Source organism: Lycium barbarum, chromosome 7 (genome assembly GCF_019175385.1).
Source record: "Lycium barbarum isolate Lr01 chromosome 7, ASM1917538v2, whole genome shotgun sequence".
NCBI lineage: Eukaryota > Viridiplantae > Streptophyta > Magnoliopsida > Solanales > Solanaceae > Lycium > Lycium barbarum.
The window spans coordinates 160,189-185,035 of record NC_083343.1 but is presented as its reverse complement, the minus strand read 5'-3'; the positions used below and the strand labels follow the sequence as shown (position 1 = coordinate 185,035).

The 24,847-nt window shown below is 33.0% G+C and overlaps 3 protein-coding genes and 1 long non-coding RNA gene across 4 annotated transcripts; 3 read left to right on the top strand and 1 right to left on the bottom strand.

Annotated features, from left to right (window-relative positions):
- The first annotated feature begins 3,010 nt into the window (after positions 1-3,010).
- Positions 3,011-3,832, top strand: LOC132602795 (zinc finger protein 2). The gene has a single exon (XM_060315565.1). It carries the CDS (start codon positions 3,196-3,198, stop codon positions 3,649-3,651), a length of 456 nt encoding a protein of 151 aa, XP_060171548.1. The 5' UTR covers positions 3,011-3,195; the 3' UTR covers positions 3,652-3,832.
- A 7,378-nt stretch (positions 3,833-11,210) lies between these two features.
- On the top strand, positions 11,211-13,080 carry LOC132602794 (cytochrome P450 94A1-like). Its single transcript, XM_060315564.1, has one exon. The coding sequence runs from the start codon at positions 11,317-11,319 to the stop codon at positions 12,841-12,843; it is 1,527 nt and encodes a 508-aa protein (XP_060171547.1). The 5' UTR covers positions 11,211-11,316; the 3' UTR covers positions 12,844-13,080.
- Positions 13,081-15,327: 2,247 nt separating this feature from the next.
- On the bottom strand, positions 15,328-18,395 carry LOC132602014 (uncharacterized). Its single transcript, XR_009567572.1, has 3 exons — positions 17,363-18,395; positions 15,921-16,004; positions 15,328-15,832 (listed from the first exon to the last, which is right to left on the bottom strand). It is a non-coding gene; the product is annotated as an uncharacterized LOC132602014 (long non-coding RNA).
- A 2,652-nt stretch (positions 18,396-21,047) lies between these two features.
- Positions 21,048-23,765, top strand: LOC132602792 (cytochrome P450 94A1-like). The gene is made up of 2 exons (XM_060315563.1): positions 21,048-22,097; positions 22,350-23,765. Exons 1-2 carry the CDS (start codon positions 21,227-21,229, stop codon positions 23,000-23,002), a joined length of 1,524 nt encoding a protein of 507 aa, XP_060171546.1. The 5' UTR covers positions 21,048-21,226; the 3' UTR covers positions 23,003-23,765.
- The last annotated feature ends 1,082 nt before the right edge of the window (positions 23,766-24,847 follow it).

The window sequence follows — 24,847 nt, the reverse complement described above, 5'->3', positions numbered from 1 at the left end:
ATTAACGGATCCAGTTGATTCCTGTAAAGCGTAAAGCAGTAAATATTTGTCGATATATTTTAGGTTAATTAATCGAGTTGAATGTACGACCAACATGAGTTGTGGTGTGATGGATAAGATTTTCCCACTGTTAATCAGAAATTTCAGATTAAAATCCTGAAATTAAAAAATAAATTCTATTAGAGAGCGTATTTCTCTTAAATAAGTCTTATGCAACCATAATTTGAATTAATCGACACCTCAATGTAACGCCAATAGGAAACAAATAGTAAAGTTGAATGTACAAGTTGGGTGCAAACTGCAAAGGAAGGGAAAAACACTTGGGGCCTGGGGGGCATACATGCAAGATAATGGAAGGGACCCATAGGGAGGGTAATATAATGAACCGAGTACGTACTATAAGTCACATCCACATTTCCTAGAAATGAACTAAAGTTTCGAACTTGTCCTTTTCTAGCTCTGAATTTTAGTTAGTTAACAAATGGCATCAATGACATTATAATGGACAATGAATGAATGATCATAATCATATGATGAATTCATGGTTCTACTGTGCCAAGAAATTGATGATCCCCAAGTGATCCTGTCAGTGCTGAAATAATTATTTAACCGTATAACTAGTAACTACAACTAATTAATAGCATAAAATTAAAGGGTGAACTTATTTTCACAGCCCAAGTCCATTACTTTGTTTATTTCAGGCGTAAGCCCACACAAATTTGTCTTTTGAGCTACGCCATATTAAGCTTCAAAGAGTGCTTACCGTAAGAATTTGAGTTATGTTTTATAAAACTTTTTACTTTTCTCTCCTATTCCTGTGTGAAATTCGCCTAAGGTATCATGTTTCGAAGCTTGCCATCCTAAAAATCCGCTAGTCCTGCTTGACCCGTCCTCCATCAGGGATAAGATTTAATTTTCGATTAAAGCATTGACATAGCTTTTCTCTTTTACATATAATACATAGAGCTTTAGGGGACTCCTAGAATGAGATTTAACTTATTGATATCCTAATTAGTATCAGTCAAATTCGAACTTTTCAAAGATATTGTGGGGATGTTTGTCAAATTCTTCAAAAATATAAACTTTTAGAGGATTCGATACGGAAGGTAGCATTTATGGAGACTTGAAAAATATGGATTTTGAACTATACAAATTATAATTAATATGATAACGAGATTGGAGGTGCAGTACTCTGTTAGTACATGAATGGATTTATGCATGCTCATGGACCCAACAAGGTATCCTTGTTAAATACAAGAAAAATAAATTTGTGATGAGATATTTATGATAAATAATTCCGTTATTCAGGTCCTCTCTGGAATATGCACATTTCTTTCAATCTTTTCCGTCCGGTCAATTCATTATTTCTAATTTTCTGATTTTGGATTAAATATCCTATAGTCTTGATTCTGGATTAAGAAAATAAATCTACAATTATAACGACTTTGTCCAGATATTGTTGATAAGTAGCAGACAAATCTTGATTTAAAAAGTTGTTAATTAAGGTTAAGGTTTTTATTGGGAATTAAATCCAACATGCATTAATGTAGCTCTATCCTGCAAAGGAAGAGGTAAGGTATGCGTACATTCTACCCTCTCCAGATCTCACTTGTGAAATTACACTGAATATGTTATTATTGTAACTATGAACAACTTTAAAAAGTGAGAAAATGAACATGACTTGCTTACTTAAAGTTAAAGCACATGTTCAAATTAAAACAATACTCATCACTAGCTAGCCCCCCTAAAAATATTAGGGCTACAAAGCAAATCATTAAAATGATACTGTTACACATGACACATTATGATAAATTAGAGGCAGGGTGCACATAGAAAATGAAACATGTTTAGGACTACTTGGTACAACATGACATGCATCTGTACACCATAAGGTATTTTATCTAATCCTAAGAGACAAATAGAGAAAAAGGTCAATTATTTTATTGCAGAATTTGTCTAGTCAAGGCAGTTTATCTTAATCACTAATTACTTCTTTAATGGGAAAATCAATTGCAATATCGTAGAAGCCTATTTGTCCCAAGGTGATAAAGGAAGCTAATAAGCTAAAAACAAAGTGTTGATTGGACTACAGATTAGATGGCCTATTCAAATAGGTTCACAACTAAAAGGAAAATAAACAAAGGAGAGTTATGAGGTAGAAAAAAAGGAGCTCAAAAAAAGGGGTACTCCCCCCTTTTAATTTATATGACGTAAGTACTTTCTTTTTAAAATATCTTAAAAAGAATGATAATTTTTTATATTTAAAAATTATTTAATTTTAATTTTTTATTTATCTTTAATAAGATGATTTATAATTACATAAAAAATTAACAGACATAATATCTTGGGAAATCTGTTTTTTTTTTTTTTAATATATGAAGTTGTATTGAACATGGCAGTAACCTGGAAATTTTATCGGACCGACAAGAGGGTCGCATGCTGCCTTTAGTGGAGGCGACAACCCTTTGATTCCCCACTGATTTTTGCAGCTAATTTGTCAATCTCTTATTCTTAAACATCCCATCAAATTTCTTCTCTTCTTCAAATCATTTTTAACAAAATTATTTTTCACCAAAGGGTTTAAAAAAAGAAATAGTTATCTTATATAAATTGATAATATAAAATAATTTTCTATTATCAACATATCTTAACATGTCATAACAAATTATTTGTGTTAATTTTCAGGCTAATAACCTGTGCTATGCGTAGTCAACTTGTAGTTGTTTTCTTTAAACGATCTAAGAGCTTAAGTAAACGATCAAGATTATGTAGTATGCGTAAAATTATACTTTTATGTATAAAATTAAAATTATTTTTATGTGTGTATAGTAGATGTTGAATTTTTTAGCTTATTCGTATGTCCACTTCTTTATATTTTTTAACCCTCTTAGAGAAAGTCCTGACTCCGCCACTAAGTATAAACTTATATTTCATCCACTATGATGAGTATATCCAAATATTAAGCCTTTTGCTCTTCTTATAATTCACGACATTTGCCTTCTTGTTTCTCCAACTTATTCTTCTTTCTCTCTCCATTACGCACACAGACACTCATACACTCAATACTTTCCCTATATATATGCTTGGAGTCCCTTCACTTCCCACAAACCTAAATTCAGCTCACCAATTCCACTAAGAACCTACTCGCAAAAGAACCCTATCAACTTCTTCTTCTTCTTCTTGAACTTTTCAGCCATGAGCTACGAACCAAACACGGCCTTAAACTTAAGCTTATCAAAAAATGATTTTTTACTCGATCAATCATCGTCGTCGTCGTCATCGTCATCAAAGCCTTTAAGCCCGACCGGGCCACGTGTTTTCTCGTGCCATTATTGTAGAAGAAAGTTTTATAGTTCACAAGCACTTGGAGGGCACCAAAATGCCCATAAACTTGAAAGAACCCTAGCCAAGAAGAGTACGGAGCTAACCTCATCCCTCCGACCTCATTCTGGTTGGTCGAATGATAATAATCGGACCGGTGGCTCGTTGAGTCCTAGTGGTCCGAACCATGGTGGTCATGGTTATGCTGCTAGGTTTGTGACTAATGATACCTATGGAAAAAGAGAGATGATGATGAGCTATGGTTCTATGAAAAATGGTGAGATTGTTCAAGAGGATTTTGGACACCTTGATTTGTCCTTAAGGCTTTGATCACCATCACTTTTTTTTTTTTTTTTGGTTATTTAATTTTACTTAGAATTTGTTGTAATTTCAACCACCTTTGACCCTACTTCAGGTGGTTTATTAATTCTACTCAAGGGAGGTTCTTATTAATGAAATGATGAGTAATCTATTAGTATATATATATATAAGTAATTAAAAGATGCTAAAATGGTCTCTCTTTAATGTGTTTATCGTTTTTCTTTTTTAATTACCGTGGCGGGGGAGGGGGTTATTAATTTGTCTTATTTTTCATTCTCATTAGTTTCAGCTTTTGAGTTAGTTTGTAATATTTGGGGTCTTAAATTTGGTGACTTTTTTTGAAAAGTTAATTTAAAGTCCTATAAATATAAGGCTTCATTGGAGTACAAAATATAAGCTTTATTCTGAAAAGAAGACGCTTCTATTTTCTTCAAATCTGTATATACAGGGGCGGAAGTCGATTTTACGCCTCAAAGCTCTTCTTGATTTCGTTCTTCTTTTTATTATTTTACTAACATCATCTTATTTGATAGTATTATAATTTAATCGTTGCATGATACTATAATTCGCTGGTGTCATCAAAGTTATTAAAATAAATTAGAATTTATTGTTGTGCATTAATTGAGCTTATGGGAGCTCAGGTTAAAACGATAAAAAAAGATTTGATTCATTGATGAATGCAGTCAAAGAGGAGCAGAAGATAAAGGCTTTTAATGACCTCCCCCTCTCCTTTTCTTCTCACGTATCTTCTGTTGCTAATTAACATAGCACTTACCTGACTTTTTAGATTCAATTCTTATATTTTTTTCTGCTCATGCGGTGATCCTTCTATCTTTATATTATATTCAATGTTTTAAAATTATCTAGTCTTTTGTACTTGAAATGTGTGTCTGACCTATAGGTCACAGAATCAAATCATGAAATTGGTTATTAGGTAGGTTACATGCATTACATCCCTTGAGTTGCGGTGCCCCTTTCCCAAACCTAGCGTGAACGTGAAATAGTTCATGCGCCAGATTTTCCTCTAGCATGAAAATCGGTAGCAGACCAAGAAACAAACAAATTACACGTTTCATATTTTAGTTTTCTCACTTTATGTCATTTCCTTCTTTGTGGACCAGTATCGTTAATATGAATTTTGTCACTTATGTTGTCTCGAATATAAGTTCAAAGCTTTTAGTTTAAAATGTTTAGTTCAAGAAGGGTTGCTATCTACATTTCTAGCAATTCAATGAAATGCATTTCATTTTTGCGGAAAACAAGAATGATCAGATGAATTGAAGTTCTATCGAGAGGTGTAAGTTCGTGAGATGATCCACAGGTTCACGTATCATCCCTAAATTAAAAGAAATTACAAAGTGAATTGTGATTAGCTTAACCTTAAGTAGTCCCTTATTCATCCAACCAATAGTGAGATAATGTAATCCATAGGTAAAGCCAATAAAAGAGTCCATACAATAGAACAAAAACATCCCAAAAACTGTCAAACAAAAGAGTGTTTCATGCAAAAAATATCTCTAAGTATGTATCAATTCAACTCTGGACCACGCATCTAAAACACATGTCGCTAAGATGTACACCAAGAGAAATTCCATGAATACTTTTAGCCACTTATTTATCTTTTCTTTTACATTTCCATTATATGGGGTAAAGTGGAAGTGGGACAAAGAGATTCTTTAAAAAAAAATAGTAGTAACAATTTTGCTAGTAAGATAATACACAGATTCGTGCACATACATATTACATACAATTATTTTCTATACCAAGAAGACAAAGAAACAACTAAACATGATTAAGCAATGGTAAGTTTTATACAGATAGGCAATAACAAACAAAAACGAAGTATTATTGTGTGGAAGATTCTCATCGATGCCACTGAACTATAAGTCTTGCCGCTCGTCTTGGTACCATTTATGCCTTCATGGTTTATCTATGACTAGTGGATGAGGTCTATGACAGTTTAGCTCAAAATTCATTAACGGGCTAACAAGATTTTAGTCTAGTAATATACTAATATTTATGAAAGTCTTTGCCACAATAGATGTGGATTCTATTTCGATTACCCTCTCCGCTTCCCTTGATCCCCCAATGTAGTGGGAATTATTTTGGAAAATTTATAGCCCATAACTATCTCTACGACTTATTTATTAGTAATAATTACTTTTTTTTAAATTATATTTGGTAGCTTAATTATTTATCAAATTAGCATCTATAACTTATTTTTGTAACTGCAGTGTATTTCCCTAAAAATAAGATACCTCTCTCCCACTTAACCATAATTTTTTTTTCCAAATATTTTTCTCTCACCTATAAAATCTATTTTCTCCCTCGCCCCTCTTTCTCTCCCTGTTCCATCTCCTAGTCTTTTAAATTGATTTTCTCTCACCTCCCAAATTTATTTTCTCCCTCACCTCTCTTTCTCTCTCTATTCCATCACATACCCTAGATCTCATTTTCTCTTACAAACCGGAAGAATCCTATAGTAGTAGCAGCAGCCATGGTCGAAAATCCTACAGTAGTAGTAGCAGCCATGGTCGAAAATCTCATTTTCTCTTACAAATCAGAAGAATCCTCCAATTGAAAGTCTTTGTTCATTATCTCTGAAAATTAACAACACTTTCTACTACTTGATTGTTCATGCACAACACTTTTGACATCTCGTTCTTTGTAGCCCATACCCAAAAGTAAGGACGCATTCATCTGGAATTTGAAGCTGCAAAAACTTGGCTTGAGCAGATCTCAAGGACTTTCTAGATTTTTCAATTTGACCACCATGATATGCCATCACTCCTTCTAGTATCTCCAGCCTCAAATGTAAGTAAGGTAATCTCCGGATAACTTCCTTTTTATAGCAATCTGAGACGACTCGCTTCTTTCCCATGAGAACACCATTGATGAGAGTTGTGGAGCTTCATGCCCACCAAGTGTTTGATAAAATGTTTCAGTATAATTCTGTGTAATTTTGTGTATTAACAAATAGTATATCTAATTTTCAATATATTTCAGTGTATTTCAGTATATTATTTCAATGTATTTATCTTTTTTTTGGTGTAAATATAGTGAATGTTCCAAATATAGAGCCTATTTTTACTACGCTTTGTTTTCACGACTTGTGTATTTCGCTATATTTCAATGTATTTCTGCATTTTGTATTTCTAATTTATGAAATAGTTTTTGATATATTTCATTGTATTCCATTGTATATACGCATACTACAACTTTATATTTCTTAAACAATCAACCATATTTCATTATATTTCAGTGTATATTTTTCTGTATTTGGAAGTTTTTAGATCTTTAGTGGTTTTTGAATTCAAAAAGTTTTGATTGTGATAAAAGTTGAGAGAGAATCGTAAGCTTTTATGGAAGAACAACCGTTATGTGTGATTTATGGGAAGTTTTAAATTGAATCCCATTATTATTATTTTTTAAAAATTGTTCCATAAATAGGGCCTGATTTTACTCTCCAGTTATTTGTGTGAAATATGGTTGATTTAATTTGACTTACTATTTAGAAAGGAAAAGAATATTATGTTCCAAAAATATAGCCTATTTTTTCTCTCAGAATTTTTTTTAAAAAATTATGTTAAAAAAATAGAGCCTAAATTTACTCTAACGTGTTTTGTATTTCGCTGTATTTCAAAATGCGAGATACAATTGAAATATAGCCAAAAACAGTTACGAATTGTGAATCTTCAACTTGTAGCTATAACTAATTAGAAGCTATTAAAAGGTAATTATTTGTGTAAGTTTTCTAATTTTTTTTAAAAATAAAATCAATGGGCCGTCCCTTTCTAGAGGTCTTCTCTTGTAAGTATTTAGCAGAGCATGTAACAATTGATGGACGTGGGCTATAGTTTGTTAAAGGATGAGTTGTGGCTATAAGTGGGCCTTTTTCACTATAAACAAGCCCATTTGGAGGAGTGAGTTAGCAGCAAATATTGTTTGGCGTTGCTCATGTGTCGTTCCATAATTAAAGGAAATAATGGACCAAAAAATAGAGGTTTCGAGCATTTTATTTGCGCAGATTGGCCTTCTTTTGGGGTGGTCTTTGAATTTTATCCCTCAAATAGCTGGTCTTTAAGTTTTGTTCTTCCCTCGAAAAAGTGGTCAAAAATACTGCGAGGTTCTAGGTTCGGACTCACGCTTAGTTAAAAAATAATAATTTCGCAAGGCAAGGCTTTGCAAAAAGCTATGCCTTATGCGGCATACTTTGCCTTAAGGCATAACTAAAAGTATGTCCCATACGGCAGAACTTTTTCTTAATGCATAGACTTTAGCTTATAAGGCAAACTTTTAGTTACGCCTTAAGAAAAAATAATAAGACAGACTTTTTCTTAAGGCGTAACTAAGAGTTTGCCTTATAAGACAAAGTTTTGCGCTCTCCGACAGACTTTTAGTTATGCCTTAAGGCAAAGTCTGCCGCATAAGGCATAACTTTTTGCAATTCTTGCCTTGTGATTTTATTTTTATTTTTATGACTAAGCCAGGATTCGAACCCAGAATCTTGAGGTATTTTAGGCGAAGGCCAAAAATTAAAGACCAGGAATTTGAGGGACAAAAACTAAAGATCAACCCCAACAAAGGGCAATCGTGCAAATTGCCTGTTTCCAAGCCCGTTAGAACAATATTGGGGCACTGAAGTTGGAAATATTGAGTATTTGAAGTTGGGGTTGATTTACATAAGGTTGAAAGGTTTATACACCAAAGGTTAGCAGCTTGGTGCATGGATCCATGCAAGGCTAATCTGGACAGACTTTGATGCATTAAATGTGGCCAAGCCCAATTTCCATTTGGCCACCACAATTGTGAATTTTAAATCTAACTAATTTCCAAATATTTAAAAACGATAATCTTTTTATTTTTATTTTTTATGACAAGGAAATTGCTGTCGTTATTTTTCGGGTGCGCACAAACCACAGGGTAAACCCCGCTCTTGAAAAATGATAATCTTTTTAACTCTTATTACTTCTAATTAGAATTAAACTCATGTATGGTTTCCCTCCGAGACACTTATTTTAGCCAGGGATAGAGCTAGAGAATAGCATATGGTTCGGCCAAATTCAATAGCTAGTTTTTGTCCAAATCTTGTGTTTATATTAAGAAATCTATTGAATATGTACAAAATATTACTTTAAAACGAGGTACATAAAAAAACAAGTATCCCAAACTCAGAGAATTTTAATCCCGATTCTGCCTCTAATTATTTCTAGCAAGCTTTACGACAAAGACATATATACGAAAATTGCTATGACTGCCAATTTCTTGGATGACACCTCTTCTAGGCTTCCTCTTACACACTCCATTCCGATGATTCTGAAAATTGAGAATTTTGCCAGTTGCTGATCAGTTTTAACATAAATGTACTCAATTTGAGAACGTATCTTTTGGGTCGACTTTCGTTGAGTAGATTCTCTAATGTGTACTTTCTAGACGCTTAGCTGAGTAAACATATGAAGTAATTGCTGACGTTAGTTTGTCCTTTGAATTATTGAAAAAAAATATCTTTGACTTTTGAAGAATTGTAGGGATCTTAGTGGGAACATAAATAGACCATTGGCCGGGCCCGAGTCCAGACTCCAGACGTTGGAAACTTCCATTATATTGTGACCCCATGCAACTCAACCGTATTAAGAAAAAGGTCATAATAGTAATTATAGTCGTGAACCATTTCCCCAGCTGCTTGGTCGACAAGCCCCATACTTGGAGCCCGTTTGGATTGGCTTATAAGTTGCTTATAAGCTGTTTTCAGTTTTTTTGAGTGTTTGACTGACCAGTTTAAAGTCATTTTATGCTTAAAATAAGCTCAAAAAAATAATTGGGCCAATTTGACTTAGCTTATCTAAAGCAACTTATAAGCTGAAAACAGCTTATAAGCCAAAAAAAAAAAAAGTTAGACTACTCCAACTTATTTTTTTTTAGCTTATAAGCTGCAAACAGCTTATAGGCATAAGTCCATCCAAACAGGCTCTTGGTGGTGCGAACAAAGTTTAGAAAATGATGGAAATAATAACAACCGACCTGCTAGTCAATTGAGGGTTTGAATTTTCTGAATTCGAGTTCAGGGTTTTATCACAGTTCATTTGATTTAATAATCTATTTTACATAGTAGGTTAGTGAATTTTTTATTAATAGTGAAAGCTAAAGCTACTGGATTCGAATGAATCAATAAATGGCTAATGCAATCAGTGGCGAATTCAGGATTTTTACTCAGGGTGTTCGAAAAAATAACTGGACCTAAATATACATTGTAATATATGTTCAGGGTGTTCAAAGGTTAATATATGTACATGAACACAGAAAATTTACCCTAAATATACACTGTAATTTTTTGTCCAGGGTGTTCGGGTGAACACCCTGGCCTCTTACTACATCCTCCCCTGAATGCAATAGGTTGCCCCCGTATTTAGTTTGGATTTCGGTTAGGAAAAAACATGAAATTTTGGATGAAAAAAAGAAGAAGAACATAATACCATATTGACTGAATTTGGTTTGACAGTACGTAGTCGATAAAATGACTTCTTAGACAATTAAGAACATAAAGTGTATGTTTAAGTAGGGCTGGACATAAATATCGAAAATCGAAAAAATGAATCGGATCGAACCGAATCGAACTTCAAGAAACCGAAACCGAAAGAACCTAACCGAACTAGTTTGGTTCGGTGTTTGGTGTTCACCTTCAAAAAACCGAAACCGAAATAGCCGAACCGAACTTTGATGAAACCGAACCGAACAACCGAAATTTATACATTACCCAAAAAAATTAAAATAGTCCAGACCCATTAAGTTTAAGCCCAAAAAAATCCAATTGTAATAAGCTCTTTTTTGCTTTTATATCCCTAATTTTTCACATTGAGAAAATCAAATATCCTTAAAAAAGAAAGGTGACAAGGATGTGTCTTTAGGATTAATGTATGTCCTTTATGTGTTATCTTAATTATTCTTACTGTATGTATATAACACATAGTAATCCTATATTATGGTTATGATTTTTTTGTTCTTGTGTATCCTATTTGTTTGATTTTGATTTTAATTTGTTAGTTTTATGTTTTATTGCTTTTGAGAATATGAATTAGTGTAAATTGAATCGCTTCTAATATCATATCAAAAAAACTGAATTGAAAAAACCAAAACCGAACCGAACCAAACTTCAAAAAACTGAAACCAAAAGAACTGAACCGAACTAGTTTGGTTCAGTGTTCGGTGTCCACCTTCAAAAAACCGAAACCGAAATAGCCAAATCAAAATTTGATAAAACCGAAACCGAAATAACCAAATCAAAATTTGATAAAATCGAACCGAAAAAACAAATTTATTGGTGAATAACACGTGTTTTGTCGGAAAGTAAAGTCGCTATTCTCCATTTAAATTATACTAATAAGGTACTTTTATTTGGCCAAGTACCATTTGTACAAGTAAAGTCTGAATTCTTAATGGGTCAGAGGAAAATTACTTCTTGGCGTCTTAGCGAACGTCAGCTGAAAAATAATTTTTGGACATAATGAGTAGTTCCTGTTTATCAACACGTCTAAACGTGGCAGTCTCAAAAAAATTGATCATGACATCCCAAAAGTTCTATATATTCAAGTCATTCTCAATTTTACTCTCATTCCATTAACGGAAAAACAAACTCCAAAATCCACCATCTTGAAAATAGAAAAAAATCTTTAGGCAATGGCACTAACAGACTTACAACTCTCAAACTCATTACTCATTTGCCTTGTTCCTTTTCTCCTCCTTCTCTTCATCATACTCAAGAAAACAACAACTAATAGTACTCTTTTGTCTAGTAAAATACCAAAATCATATCCTATCATTGGTTCCTATTTTTCCATCATAGCAAATCAGGAGCAGCGAATTCAATGGATATCCGATATTATCTTAAGCACCCCTAAACTTACTTTCACTCTCATTCGACCCCTCAATTTCCATACTATTTTCACTGCCAACCCATCAAACGTCCAACACATGCTCAAAACAAACTTCCATGTTTACCAAAAAGGTCAAAAATCAAACTCTACCCTTGCAGATTTCCTCAGTAATGGCATTTTCAATGTTGATGGTGATATATGGAAGTACCAAAGACAAGTTGCTAGTCATGAATTTAACACTAAGTCCTTAAGAAAATTTGTCGAGACAGTTGTTGATACAGAATTATCCGAACGTTTAATTCCAATTCTTGCTAATGCTGCTGCTGAAAAAAAAGTTCTTGATTTACAAGACATTTTACAAAGGTTTGCTTTTGACAACATTTGTAAAATTGCATTTGGATACGACCCAGGGTACTTGTTACCCTCTCTGCCCGAGGCAGAATTTGCGGTTGCATTTGAAGATTCTGTTCGCCTAAGCAGTGAAAGATTCATTTATCCCTTCCCACTTATATGGAAAATCAAACGTGCTCTAAACATTGGGTCAGAGAAAAAATTACGTATTGCAGTGCAACAAGTACGTGAATTCGCGAAAAAAATTGTGAGAGAGAAACAAAGGGAGCTAAACGAAAAATCATCGCTCGATTCAGCTGATTTGTTATCAAGATTCTTGAGTACAGGGCACTCTGATGAAGACTTTGTGACAGATATTGTGATAAGTTTTATATTGGCTGGACGTGACACGACTTCTGCTGTATTAACATGGTTTTTCTGGCTGATTTCGAAAAACCCCGAAGTGGAATTTCGAATCTTGGAAGAACTAGGAGAAAAAAATGAGGCTTTAATGCTATATGATGAAGTGAAGAACATGATGTATACACATGCTTCACTTTGTGAAAGCATGAGATTTTATCCACCAGTTCCGATGGATTCTAAAGAAGCAGTTAAGGATGATGTATTACCAGATGGTACGTTTGTGAAAAAAGGAACAAGAGTAACTTATCATCCTTATGCAATGGGGAGATCAGAGGAAATATGGGGGGGAAATTGGGCTGAGTTTAAGCCAGAGAGATGGTTGAATAAAGATGAAGTGACAGGAAATTGGAAGTTTGTAAGCAAAGATGTGTATGCATATCCTGTTTTTCAAGCTGGTCCAAGAATTTGTTTGGGAAAAGAAATGGCATTTTTGCAAATGAAGAGGGTGGTTGCTGGTGTTTTGCAGCGGTTTAAGGTGGTTCCGGTGGCGGAAAAAGGGGTGGAGCCGATGTTCATATCATATCTCACTGCAAAGATGAAGGGAGGTTTCCCTGTTACCATTGAAGAAAGGATATAGAAATAGTCTACCGTGGCCAAAAGTGATGTTTTGCTTTGAAGTCTTCTGCTTTTTCAATTTTGCATGATCGTGACATTCATGATTTTTTGTATTTATATTGTTGTCAATATCCTTCTGTTAGTCCTCATAATTCCTGTAAGATAAAGTCGTATAAGGGGTTGAATGTCTTCCAAATGTCTGTATATTTATAATTGCTTCTTAGATTCATCAACAAAGTCTTCTTGCAACATTATAATATCTTTGACCTCCTTTGCACGATACCATCTACCTTCTTTTCGGTTATAAGGATGATATAACACATATCAGTTCTACGAATAACATATACTGTATAATAGTTCCCAGTTGGAACAGTTTATTACTCCAGAAGTATTAGTCAAAAATCAAAATAGATGTCGAATACGTAGTAAGGCCGGCGGAGATCACAAAAAAAAATCCATCTAAATTTCAATGGTCTATAGAGACTCGGTAGAAGCTATTTTTCGAATTAAATTTGAAGTTTCTTGACTTCGAGTTATTAACTGGGTTTTTGGAGATTATTGGTTTCTTTATCGGGCTTTTGGGGTAAGGTTTGTATTTTTTCAAGTTGGAAAAAGAAGCTCAATGATAGTGGACTTTACGATAACATTCTGGTTTTGAGTTTCTCTTCCTTTTTTTTTTTTTTTGAATTGTTTAGACAGATTAGTAATCGTAGAAAAAAATTAAAATCTGGAGCTATGCATAAATATTTTGGTTGTTAATAGGAGCATGAGAATGGGATATGTAAATATAGATATATTTTATAGAAGCTCACAAATTCCTCTGCAATGGTATTATGGTTACAAGAAAATACAAGGCGTATAAGTAACTAACTAGAAAAGGTTTTCTATAAATTTTTCATCTTAACTATAAGTTGCTAAAATTGCAAAAGTGAATTGATAGTCTTAACCGTTTGGTCCATTGGCCATTATGGACAAGATGCATATTATAGATGTAGATCAATATTCAAGGAATGACGCAAAACTACCTAAATTAAAGCTATTTAATTACGTAAAACTTCAGCTTCCAACAATATTATTTCCTCCGTCTTATTTTATAGGGATAATTTCAGAAACCTTCCTTGAGGTTTGGCTCAGTTTCGCTGACCTATCTTTTGATTTACGATATTACACTTACCTCCCTTATTTTGACTTTTTTATAACAATTCTTTAACTCAATTATTATTAATGTAAAATAATCACAATCTGACTAATTTGCCTTCACTCTTTTGTTTAATTAATTATACAAACATATAGTTTTTGCTTTTTTGTCATTACATTAATAATTTATGCTTCAATCAAAAATTAAAAAAATCGTGTAGGTGTAAGCATGTTCCTGTTAGAAAAATATTATTTTCTATTTAATATCTCAAAAATAAATTACCATATTCTTTATTATTTACTAGCCACCATTAATCACCTCACTTTTATTAGACATTATTAAGGATATAATTATTCTTGGATTCCTTTCCTAACGCTGCAAAACGGTTTTATAAATTAAATCTGATCATTTGACCAATTGCCTTTATGATCTTTTTATGGCATTTATTATTCTTAAATCTTTGTACAGCAGAAGATTATTATTCTTAAATCTTTGTACAACAAGAAGATTAGAAGTTAGCTCTCTGTATATATATAACATTATGGGTTCATCTTTGGTAGAAGGAAAAAATATAGAAAGATATACTTCTTATAATTTTGTATTGCTGGGTTTATATAAGATAAATCTTTGTTAGATTCTGGCTCCTAGTTTTGTACTAGAAAAGCTTGTTGAATCCTGGGGGATACACCCATACAGGGTGAAATATCCTTAAGGACAGTGCCATTGGCATGCCTCAAGCTACGAAGAATTCTCTACAATTGTTCGTGATCAAGTATTTTTCGTAAGATTTCCAACAATGTTCCAAGAGTACAGTGTTGTCCTAAATTCCTCTTTGTTATTTTCGTCGTTGAATGGTGGCGGTAGGTGATTGTGCAAATTCTGAAACAGTGGTATCGAAACTGTGACTGTGGATATTGGCTCTCAATGAAAACCCATTAGCCTTTTTGAGATTTTCTACATCAGTTGTACTGTGTTTTCAGAAGTTTTATGTCGAAGATATACAATCATTAGCTTAACAAAGAAAGAAATAATATAAGATTGTTTTATTACTAAATTTCGAAGTACTTTCATTTTTCATAAACATCAATTGCAGCAGCTCGTGAAACTGTGGAAGTATGAGATTGTAATGATTTGAGAGTTAAAATCTTAATTGTGGGTATTTGATGAACATATTTTAACGTCATGAGCAATCATGTTCATCCATCATTTTTTGTCTTATACAATATGTGATATAATTTGGGAGAAACTGAATAAAATATGTTTATGAAAATAATCAAATACGTAATAGCATGTATTAATAAGGGCAAATTAGTTAGATTGTGATTATTTTACATTAATAATAATTGAGTTAAAGAATTGTTACAAAAAAGTCAAAACAAGGGAGTTAAGTGTAATAGCGTAAAACATAGGGGAGGTCAGTGAAACGGAGCCAAACCTCAAGAGAGGTCTCCGAAAATATCCCTATTTTATACTAGACACGGGCTCAACACTTACGGTTCATGTGAACAAAATAAGTTTTAAGTAAGATAATTTAAAGAGAACAACATGACTTCGTAATAATTTAGAAAATAATGATGGCATTAGATCTGAAGCAGAAAGCAACAAAAGTTGTTTGACGCACTAACAGTCAATTCAATTAGTTCATCTAGAAGGATGGGTAGCATCCTTGACCATTGCATGCTTACTTAGCTCCTTGTCCTTGATCTAGGATATAGAGTTCAAATTACCAAACAATAAGATTGCAACATTAATTTTGGACATTTTTCTCCATTTTTTTGTCACTTTCTTCTAAACAACCTTATTGTTGTCTTGGGAAAAAAGTATTTTAGCTTGCACTTCAAGATGTATTTCTTACCCCTCTCCAAGATCTAACCTTTAATGAAAAAAATCAATAATGTAACATATCAGCTCTTAGAAATTTCAACTCATGAAAACATTTGATAAATTTTCGGGGTACATACCTTTCTCTTTAACAGGTTCCAACGAATGGCAGTATGACACAATGCCACTACAGGGAGTCTTATCGCCAAATGATTCGAAGTGTCCTGGATCAGTTGAAACAAATACAATGTAAGAGTTCATATAACTTCATAGATTGAATAGATAGAGATGAACATGAAGTATCTTCAACCAAAAACATCAATACATCTTTCAGGGATCCTAAATTAATTATTTCTATCTCGTTAACAAAGAAAGCAGACCTCTTGCCCATATTCCTAAAAGGCAAGGTTGTGCTGAGCCAAAACTTCCTAAGTAAAGCATTTGAATGACATGATTTTCTTCTTTGAGCAAAAACACATCGAAAATTATAAATTAGTTTGCAGTTATTTGGTACAAAATTAGTTCAGACACACAAGTTGAAAGTTGAATGGTCATGGCTTATCTAATTTCTATTACAACTCTCATCAAGAGAACACAGGTATAGCTCTAGGTGCCAATAACTCTCCTGAGGTTTTTTTTTTTCAATTTGACAAAATTAGTGATGTTTCATGCACTTTATATGTTGTTCGTCAATTTATCCTTATTTTGGAACCCGAAGCTCAAATTCCCTCAACCCCCCGATACATAATAAAAAAGAGCAATTAGCAGCGAATTCATGAACTGACCATGGGAAAAACAGGAGGACTAACCTAATGTTTTCAGGTTTCAAAGAAATAACCACTTCATCTATGTCTGTAAATTATCTCAAGGATATATGGTTACTTCGCATGTTCAGATAATCTCAAGGATAGGAGTGTCCTGATCAAAGAGGGTTAGATAATTGAAATGTACCCAATTTGGGCAACAATTAGCCATGGATCCCACACCACTGAACCATAGAACATGACTCAATTCCCTCAAGACCACAAAAGTACTCTTTGATCTAATCAATATTCAACTTCAAAATGCACCAAAAAAGATCAATATTTGATGACTATTAGTAGGTTCCTCCACACAAACAAAACCAACTTCCAATTACCAAAGTACTCTCTGGTATGATAAAATTCAACCTTAAGATAAACTAAAATACAATCTTCAATTACTCTTGATGAGTTCAAAAAAATATATATATATGATTTGAATCAAGATTCAACCTCAAAAAACACACAAAAATACAATCTTTAATGCTTCCAGTTGGGTTCTTAAAAAACAAAAGGCCTTCTTTTTCAATTCCCTCCAAACCCACCAAAGTACTCTTTAATATGAATTATAATTCAACCTCAAGAACACACCAAAATACAATCTTTCATAACTGTTTCTGAGCTATGCCACACAAACAAACACCCACTAATGTACTCTTTAATCTAAATTATAATTCAGCCACAAGAACACACCAAAATACAATTCTTTCATAACTGTTTCTAAGCTATGCCACACAAACAAACACCCACTAAAGTACTCTTTGATCTAAATCAAAATTTACCTAAATAATACACCAAATTTCTCTCTGATCTGAATCATGATTCAACCTCAAACACACAAAGATACAATCTTTGATGCTTGTAGCTAGCTGGGTTCTTCCAAAACAAAAGGCCTATTTTTTCTTTTGAGAATAGAACAAAATGCTTACTTTTCAGTTATCTCCAAACCCACCAAAGTAGTCTTTATTCTAAAGTATAATTCACCTCAGAAACATGCCAAATTGCAATAAAGCATTTGTGATGTGAATAAAGGAAGGAGATATGAAACTTTAATTTGGTTAGTATAAGAAGAAAAGGCGTCAAAGATGATCAAAGCATAGAGAAAAAAATCTGAGCATATCTCAGCCACGTAAGAAGATAATAATTCGACTGAGATTCATTTTTAGGACAAAAAAACAAAAAACTAATTTCTTAAACTGGTGTTGGCCTTTCTTTTTCTTCGTAAAATTGAAAAATTGGAAGAAACCTAAGATTGCTATGAACCCCAAATTCCTACAAAATCAGCATAATAGCCATGCAAAGTTCTACAATATATTACAAAACCAGCAGAAAACCTATCATCATATAGTCATCAAAAGTAGTGGAATAAAATACCAACAAAAAAAAATATTACTGTACCTCCGAAATACAACAACACTGGGGAAAAACTCGAAGCAAAGCACGATAATCTGAATTAAGGAGCAGTATGAAGGTAGAAGTAGAGAATGAGAAGCTAATAGAAAATTTGATCCGTATTTCCTTTTTTTTTTTTTCCTAGAATAAGGGAGAAGAATGTATATAAGAGTAAGTTAAGTTCCAAATTTTCCCAAAACAAACATTAAAAATATATTTTTGCCCTTGTTCGTCCTTGTTCGGCCTTCAAACTCCCCCTTCTATATATTATAAATGTCTTTTAAATGTATTAACCCGATAACAGACCTATAAGATATCGATTGGCTTAGTATTTGTTTAGTGGTTATCGGTTAAATTAATAACACCTTCATAAATGAATTTATATTGGGTGAAAATCATTTACCTTTCCCAACTTTTTAAAAATCAAACTATCCCCTCAACTTTGAATAATAGACATTCTCCCTCCTTTATCCTAATTGGCTTTTTAAAATGCCTATTTTACCTTACATTATCAGCCTTTGTCTTTTTATTTTACCTTTTAAAATCATAATATTTTTTATTGTTTAATCTATGTAACAATTTTTTTATGAAAAAATACATATAGTATTATTTTTCAAACAATAAAAGAAAAATGATAAATACTAATTGAATATATAAGTTATAACGTTCTATAATGAAATAAAGGAGCAGAATTAGAAATTAATTGTATTAATAATAATCAATAAAAATAGAGGTATATTTTATGATAAATTCCTAGAAGACTATCTATTTAAATTGTAAATGAATTTTAAATATAATTTAGATATTCCATTATTAACAAACAAACCTCATTTATCTTTATATACAATAGAGAATAAGAGAGAATTGAAACATGCATATATATATATACATATAACATACTTCATGCATGTAATATTAAATACCATTAGATTTTGTGACAAATTTATAAAATGATTATTCTACTTAAAATGTGAACTTAAATAAAAATATATAAATACCTAGGCTAAGAAAAATAAATGTTATGTATCAAATAAAAAAAATATTACATAGACGGGAAATTGAAATATCAAGGGTAAAATAGACATTGCATAGAATAAGGGGTAAATGATTTTCACCCATTTATATTTTATCCCACTAATAAATTATAATACCATTGATTCAAAAATCATCATCCCAAAGGGAAACTTATAAGCTTCCTCCTGGATCTGTGGGACCTTAATGTCTTCTTCATTAACAGGAAATTAAGGTAACATTTCCATATTCGCTGCCTAATTTTTTTTTTTTTTTTTTTTGTCTTAGTCGTAATTTTCATTTGTAGAAATTAACCTTAATGGTATTACAATATTTGAATTTTGACGTATGGTGCAATCCTTAAAACTAAAGGTTTTCTCATATTGGCAAGTCCAATAGCTGCTAGATTTGTGCTAGTATTTGTCTCAAGAAAAGAGAATTAAATTGGTCAATCAGCACTTTTTTTCCACCAAGGAGATTATATACCATATTTGTCTCAAGAAAGATTGTTCAAGTTTCCTTAAATCCAGAGACCGTTCTTAATCGAATATTTCATATAACAGGATTAACAATCTCTGAGCGAATTAGGAATGGATGAGAAATAAGGAAATGGGGCTTCTAAAGATAACTCGACTCTATATACATATGGGTAAATGTAAATCTAATACTTAGTTCTTAATGGGTTAACAACTAAACTGATAAGGAAATTGAGCAACTCGCATCCCGCACCGGTAAACCATTAACTATAAAGTTTAAACCGTTAATCAAATAACCTAATATCAATAAATCAATAAACTTATTTTGTGATTGAATTATCAATTACGGTTCGATTTTGAACAACTGGATTGGATAAATGGCCCTGTCACTCTAGGATAATTCTCTTTCTGATCGTGTAAGAGTGGATGACGTCATTGTAAGATATGTTGCTCGAGTCAACCATATTTCCATGAGTGCGATCGCCGCTCGATGCGGATCTGGGCACAAAGAGTTGCATTTCTTTCATTTTAATTTTATTTTTCTTTGACTTTATTCTACTTTACCATAGAATAGAAAACAACAAATAAAAAACAAAATACAATTAGCTAGTGTTCTATTTAGGGTGTTGCTTGTTCTATGATTTCTTGCTAAGAGAGAAAAAGCTTTTCTTTTACTCCCTCCATTTCATAATAAGTGACTTTTTATGCTTATGCACGCCTCTTAAAAAATGTTCATTTTTAGAAAATTATGAGTATTTTTACTAATTTATTCCTAATTAAATGCCTAGAAAAATAAAAGCTTAATGATTCTTGATTATGTAAATAAGGGTCATTTTGGAAGAAGAAGAAGAGCAATTTCTTCTTGAAATCGTAAAACATCACTTATTTTAAAATAAAATGAAAAGCCTAAAAAGTCACTTATTATGGAATGAGGGAGTATTACCTATACAATGGATTATGGAAGAGATCTTAGGAGAAGTTGCTAAAGCAGGAGAAATTGATATCCGCTTGATTTCAAAATAATCAATATCTATTAGTACTAGAAATCGAGAACTCATTTATTGTGAAGTTTGATCCTCAGCTACTTCGAGTCCAAGGAAGGCATGGTATAAAATTATGTGTAAAAAATTATTAAAATTGCAATAAATATTATACTAGATATGAACCATAATTTTAAAAATCTAATAGATTCAATACTAAGAACTTTAAAGGTTGAAGGTATAAAACTTAAATCTTGGATCCGCCTTTGATAACAAAGGATCGGTGATCTGTTTCCACAAGGAAAACCCAAAAAATTCTTAACCTAACCCTTACATTCAAATACGGCAAAAAATAAAAATAACAACATACCCAGTTGGATCCCACAAAAATCTCATGTGTCTAATTTAGCAATCTTAGCTTCTATATTATTTTTTGTTAATCTCCAAAAAATTATATAATTAAAATCACATTTATAAATACATCATAAAGAACTTCTCCTGTCAGTGTGGGCGCTGTAGAAGTTAAAAGCTCCGTTTGTACGAGTAAAGCTGTAGAGGCTTCAAAATAATGCATATTTCTTGACTGAGTAATTCCTTTCTTATCATATAAATTAAGGACGTTGCTATTTCAACATATCTAAATCTGACACATACATACGTGAACATATGCTATTAGATGGGTAGCATTTAATACAGTGACATTTCCAAAAAGTCTACACCGTACTAATAAGCCTTCCTCATTCCAAAATTTTACACATTAAAACCCAAGTCCAAAATTCTCAGGCCAATGGCACTCGTAGACTTGCAACTCTCAAACTCATTACTCTTTTGCCTTGTTCCTTTTCTCTTCATTCTCTTCATCAAATTCAGAAAAACAACAACTAATACCCTTTTGTCTAGTAAAATACCAAAATCATATCCTATCATTGGTTCCTATTTATCCATCATAGCGAACCAGGAACAATTAATTCAATGGATATCCGATATTATCCTAAACACCCCTAAACTTACTTTCACTCTCATTCGCCCCCTCAATTTCCACACAATTCTCACAGCCAATCCATCCAATGTCAAACACATGCTCAAAACAAATTTCCATGTTTACCAAAAAGGCCAAACATCCAACTCCGCCCTCGCAGATCTTCTCAGAAACGGCATTTTCAACGTTAATGGCGATACATGGAAGTACCAAAGACAAGTTGCTAGTCATGAATTTAACACCAGGTCCTTACGAAAATTCGTTGAAACGGTCGTTGATACAGAACTCTCCGAACGTTTAATTCCAATTCTTGCCAATGCTGCTGCTGAAAAAAAAGTTCTTGATTTCCAAGACATTTTACAAAGGTTTGCTTTTGACAACATTTGTAAAATTGCATTTGGATATGACCCAGGGTACTTGTTACCGACCCTGCCCGAGGCAGAATTTGCGGTTGCATTTGAAGATTCTGTTCGCCTAAGCAGCCAAAGATTCATTCTTCCCTCCCCACTTATTTGGAAAATCAAACGCGCCCTTAATATTGGTTCGGAGAAGAAATTGAGAATTGCAGTTCAACAAGTACGTGAATTCGCGAAAAAAATTGTAAGAGAGAAACAGAAGGAGCTAAACGAGAAATCATCGCTCGATTCAGCTGATTTACTTTCACGATTCTTGAGCACAGGTGAAGAAAATAATTTTTATGCATAAACTCATTAAATCTTTGAACGCTCTCTAGTTCTCCACAACTGTCACAATGTCCATACCTGTAAAATAGCTAGCAACAACTCTATTTATAATGTAATAAGAAACATATTCTAACTGTAAACTGATAAACTCATTCTTATATAAATCCTATTTAGACATGAATTAAATAAATTATCAAATTCTAAACAAATTTGGTTTTTAACAACTTTGAATTATTCTCCAACAACAGGGCACTCTGATGAAGACTTTGTGACTGATATTGTGATAAGTTTTATATTGGCTGGACGTGACACGACTTCTGCTGCATTAACATGGTTTTTTTACCTGATTTCGAAAAACCCGAAAGTGGAATCCGAAATCTTGAAAGAAATTGGAGAAACCTCAGAGTCTTTAGTATTGTATGATGAAGTGAAGAACATGATGTATACTCATGCTTCACTTTGTGAAAGTATGAGATTTTACCCACCAGTTCCAATGGATTCTAAAGAAGCGGTTAAAGATGATGTATTACCAGATGGTACATTTGTGAAAAAGGGTACAAGGGTAACTTATCATCCATATGCAATGGGGAGATCAAAGGAAATATGGGGGGGAAATTGGGCTGAGTTTAAGCCAGAGAGATGGTTGAATAAAGATGAAGTGACAGGGAATTGGATGTTTGTCGGCAAAGATGTGTATAGTTATCCTGTTTTCCAAGCAGGGCCAAGGATTTGTTTAGGGAAAGAAATGGCGTTCTTGCAAATGAAGAGGGTGGTTGCTGGTGTTTTGCAACGGTTTAAGGTGGTTCCGGTGGCGAAGCAAGGGGTGGAGCCGGTGTTTATTGCTTATCTCACGGCCAAAATGAAAGGAGGTTTCCCAGTTACCATTGAAGAAAGGATATAGTAATATTTCCATGCCTAAAATGTGAACATGTGAAAACAAACGGTTCTGTATTTTGTTATGTTTTGCTTTCTAAGTCTTTTGCTTTTTCAACTTTGCTGGTATGATGTGGTGGCAAAAAGTTGCCTTCCTGGGTTGATTGTGATTGCACTTAAAAGAGATTAGAGGTAAGGCTAAGTGAATTAGGTGGTCCTAGGCCATATGGTCCCTTGTTAGTTTATAAGGTTGATGGATAATATGTGGAAAGGACAACAAGTGATCTTGGTTGGATTAACTTCAAGTTCATTACTAGTGTCTATTCGTGGAAGTTTAGGGCGAGGAGTCTTCCAAAGTGGTTACATTCTCGACCTGTGGATCCAACTAAGATGGCAAACCGAAAAGGATTTCATCTTTTATGGTCTGGGTTGAATTTTTGTGACAGGATGTGTAGTAGCATTGGCTTCCTTTGTTGGGTCATATTTGGTGGTAATAACACTGGGATAACAAAGAGAGATATCAGGTATGAAAAGGCGGTCAATGTGGTTGTTGTAGAGGATGGTTCAGGCCATGTTAGAAACTAAATCATTTATTTATCTCCTTGTATATGTTTTGTTGTATAATGAACTTTCTGGACCATGTCTTTTAGCCTCCTTTAGCCAAGGATGTCTTTCAAAACAATCTCTGTGTCTCACAAAAATAAGGATAAGATCTGTGTACATCTTATCCTCCTCAAATTCCACTTGGGAATTTTACAGTGGGTATATTGTTGTTATTGTTGTTCCTAGTATGACTGATTGTGAGATTCATGATCGTAAATATCTTATTTTAGAAGAAAAAAGTCATTTATTTTAAAAAATGAAGGTGTGTGACCATATCACAAATAAGTGCTTTTGATTTTTCAGGACAAGATAATTACCCATATCACAAATTCATACCAAATTAGAATCAGTAGTAACTTTTACTTTTCATAATTTCACACGTAAATGTATTTACTGAAAACATTGATTAAACACAAATTACTACTTAACAAAAGTACTTTTCAAATGATTAGTACTTTCTCAAAATGTATTTTTCAAAATAAGTTGAATTTAGGCTGCTTAGCCAAACATGCAATTAATTTCAATGGTACTCGATAGAGTGGCTTGGAATAAGTTTTTTTTTTATTATTATTTAAACTAAAATTGTAAGTAGTTTCATGGCTTAAAGTTATTACTAACTGCATATTTGGAGATTGTAGGTTTCCATTTCGGAGTTGGGCGTATAGTTGCATTTTAATTTCTATAGCGGACATTCTGGGTTAAGGTTAATATCTATCTTTTCAATTTGAAAGAAGAAGCTCTTGTATTGATAGTGGGCTTTATGATAACGTTCTGGACTTCAAGTTTTGTTCTCTTTTCTTTCTTTCTTGTTGGTTTTTTTTTTTTTTTTTTTTTTTGTTTTGTTTTGTTTAGAAAGACTAGTAATCATAGAAAAAAATATTAATTCCCAGAGGGTCATTTGCACGATTTCCCTTCAAAGGCACTGGTCTTTAATTTTTGACCCTCAAATTGGTAGTCTTTAATTTTTGTCCTTCGCCTAACAGACTTAGGCCCGTAATGAAATGTAGAGTTTTGCCTTATATCTGAAGGCAAAACTCTGCCTTAAGGGAGAATTTTGTCATGCCTGAAGGCAAAACTCTGCCTGAAGGGCAAAACTCTACTTGATCAGGGATAGTTTGAGGCAGAACTCTGTTTTGCGAATTCAAACTCTACCTTGCGATTTTTTTTTCCACTTTTTGACTAAGCAGGGGTTCGAACTCGGAATCAAGGAGTTTTTAGTGAAGGACAAAAATTAAAGATCACCAATTTGAGGGGCAAAAATTGAAGACCA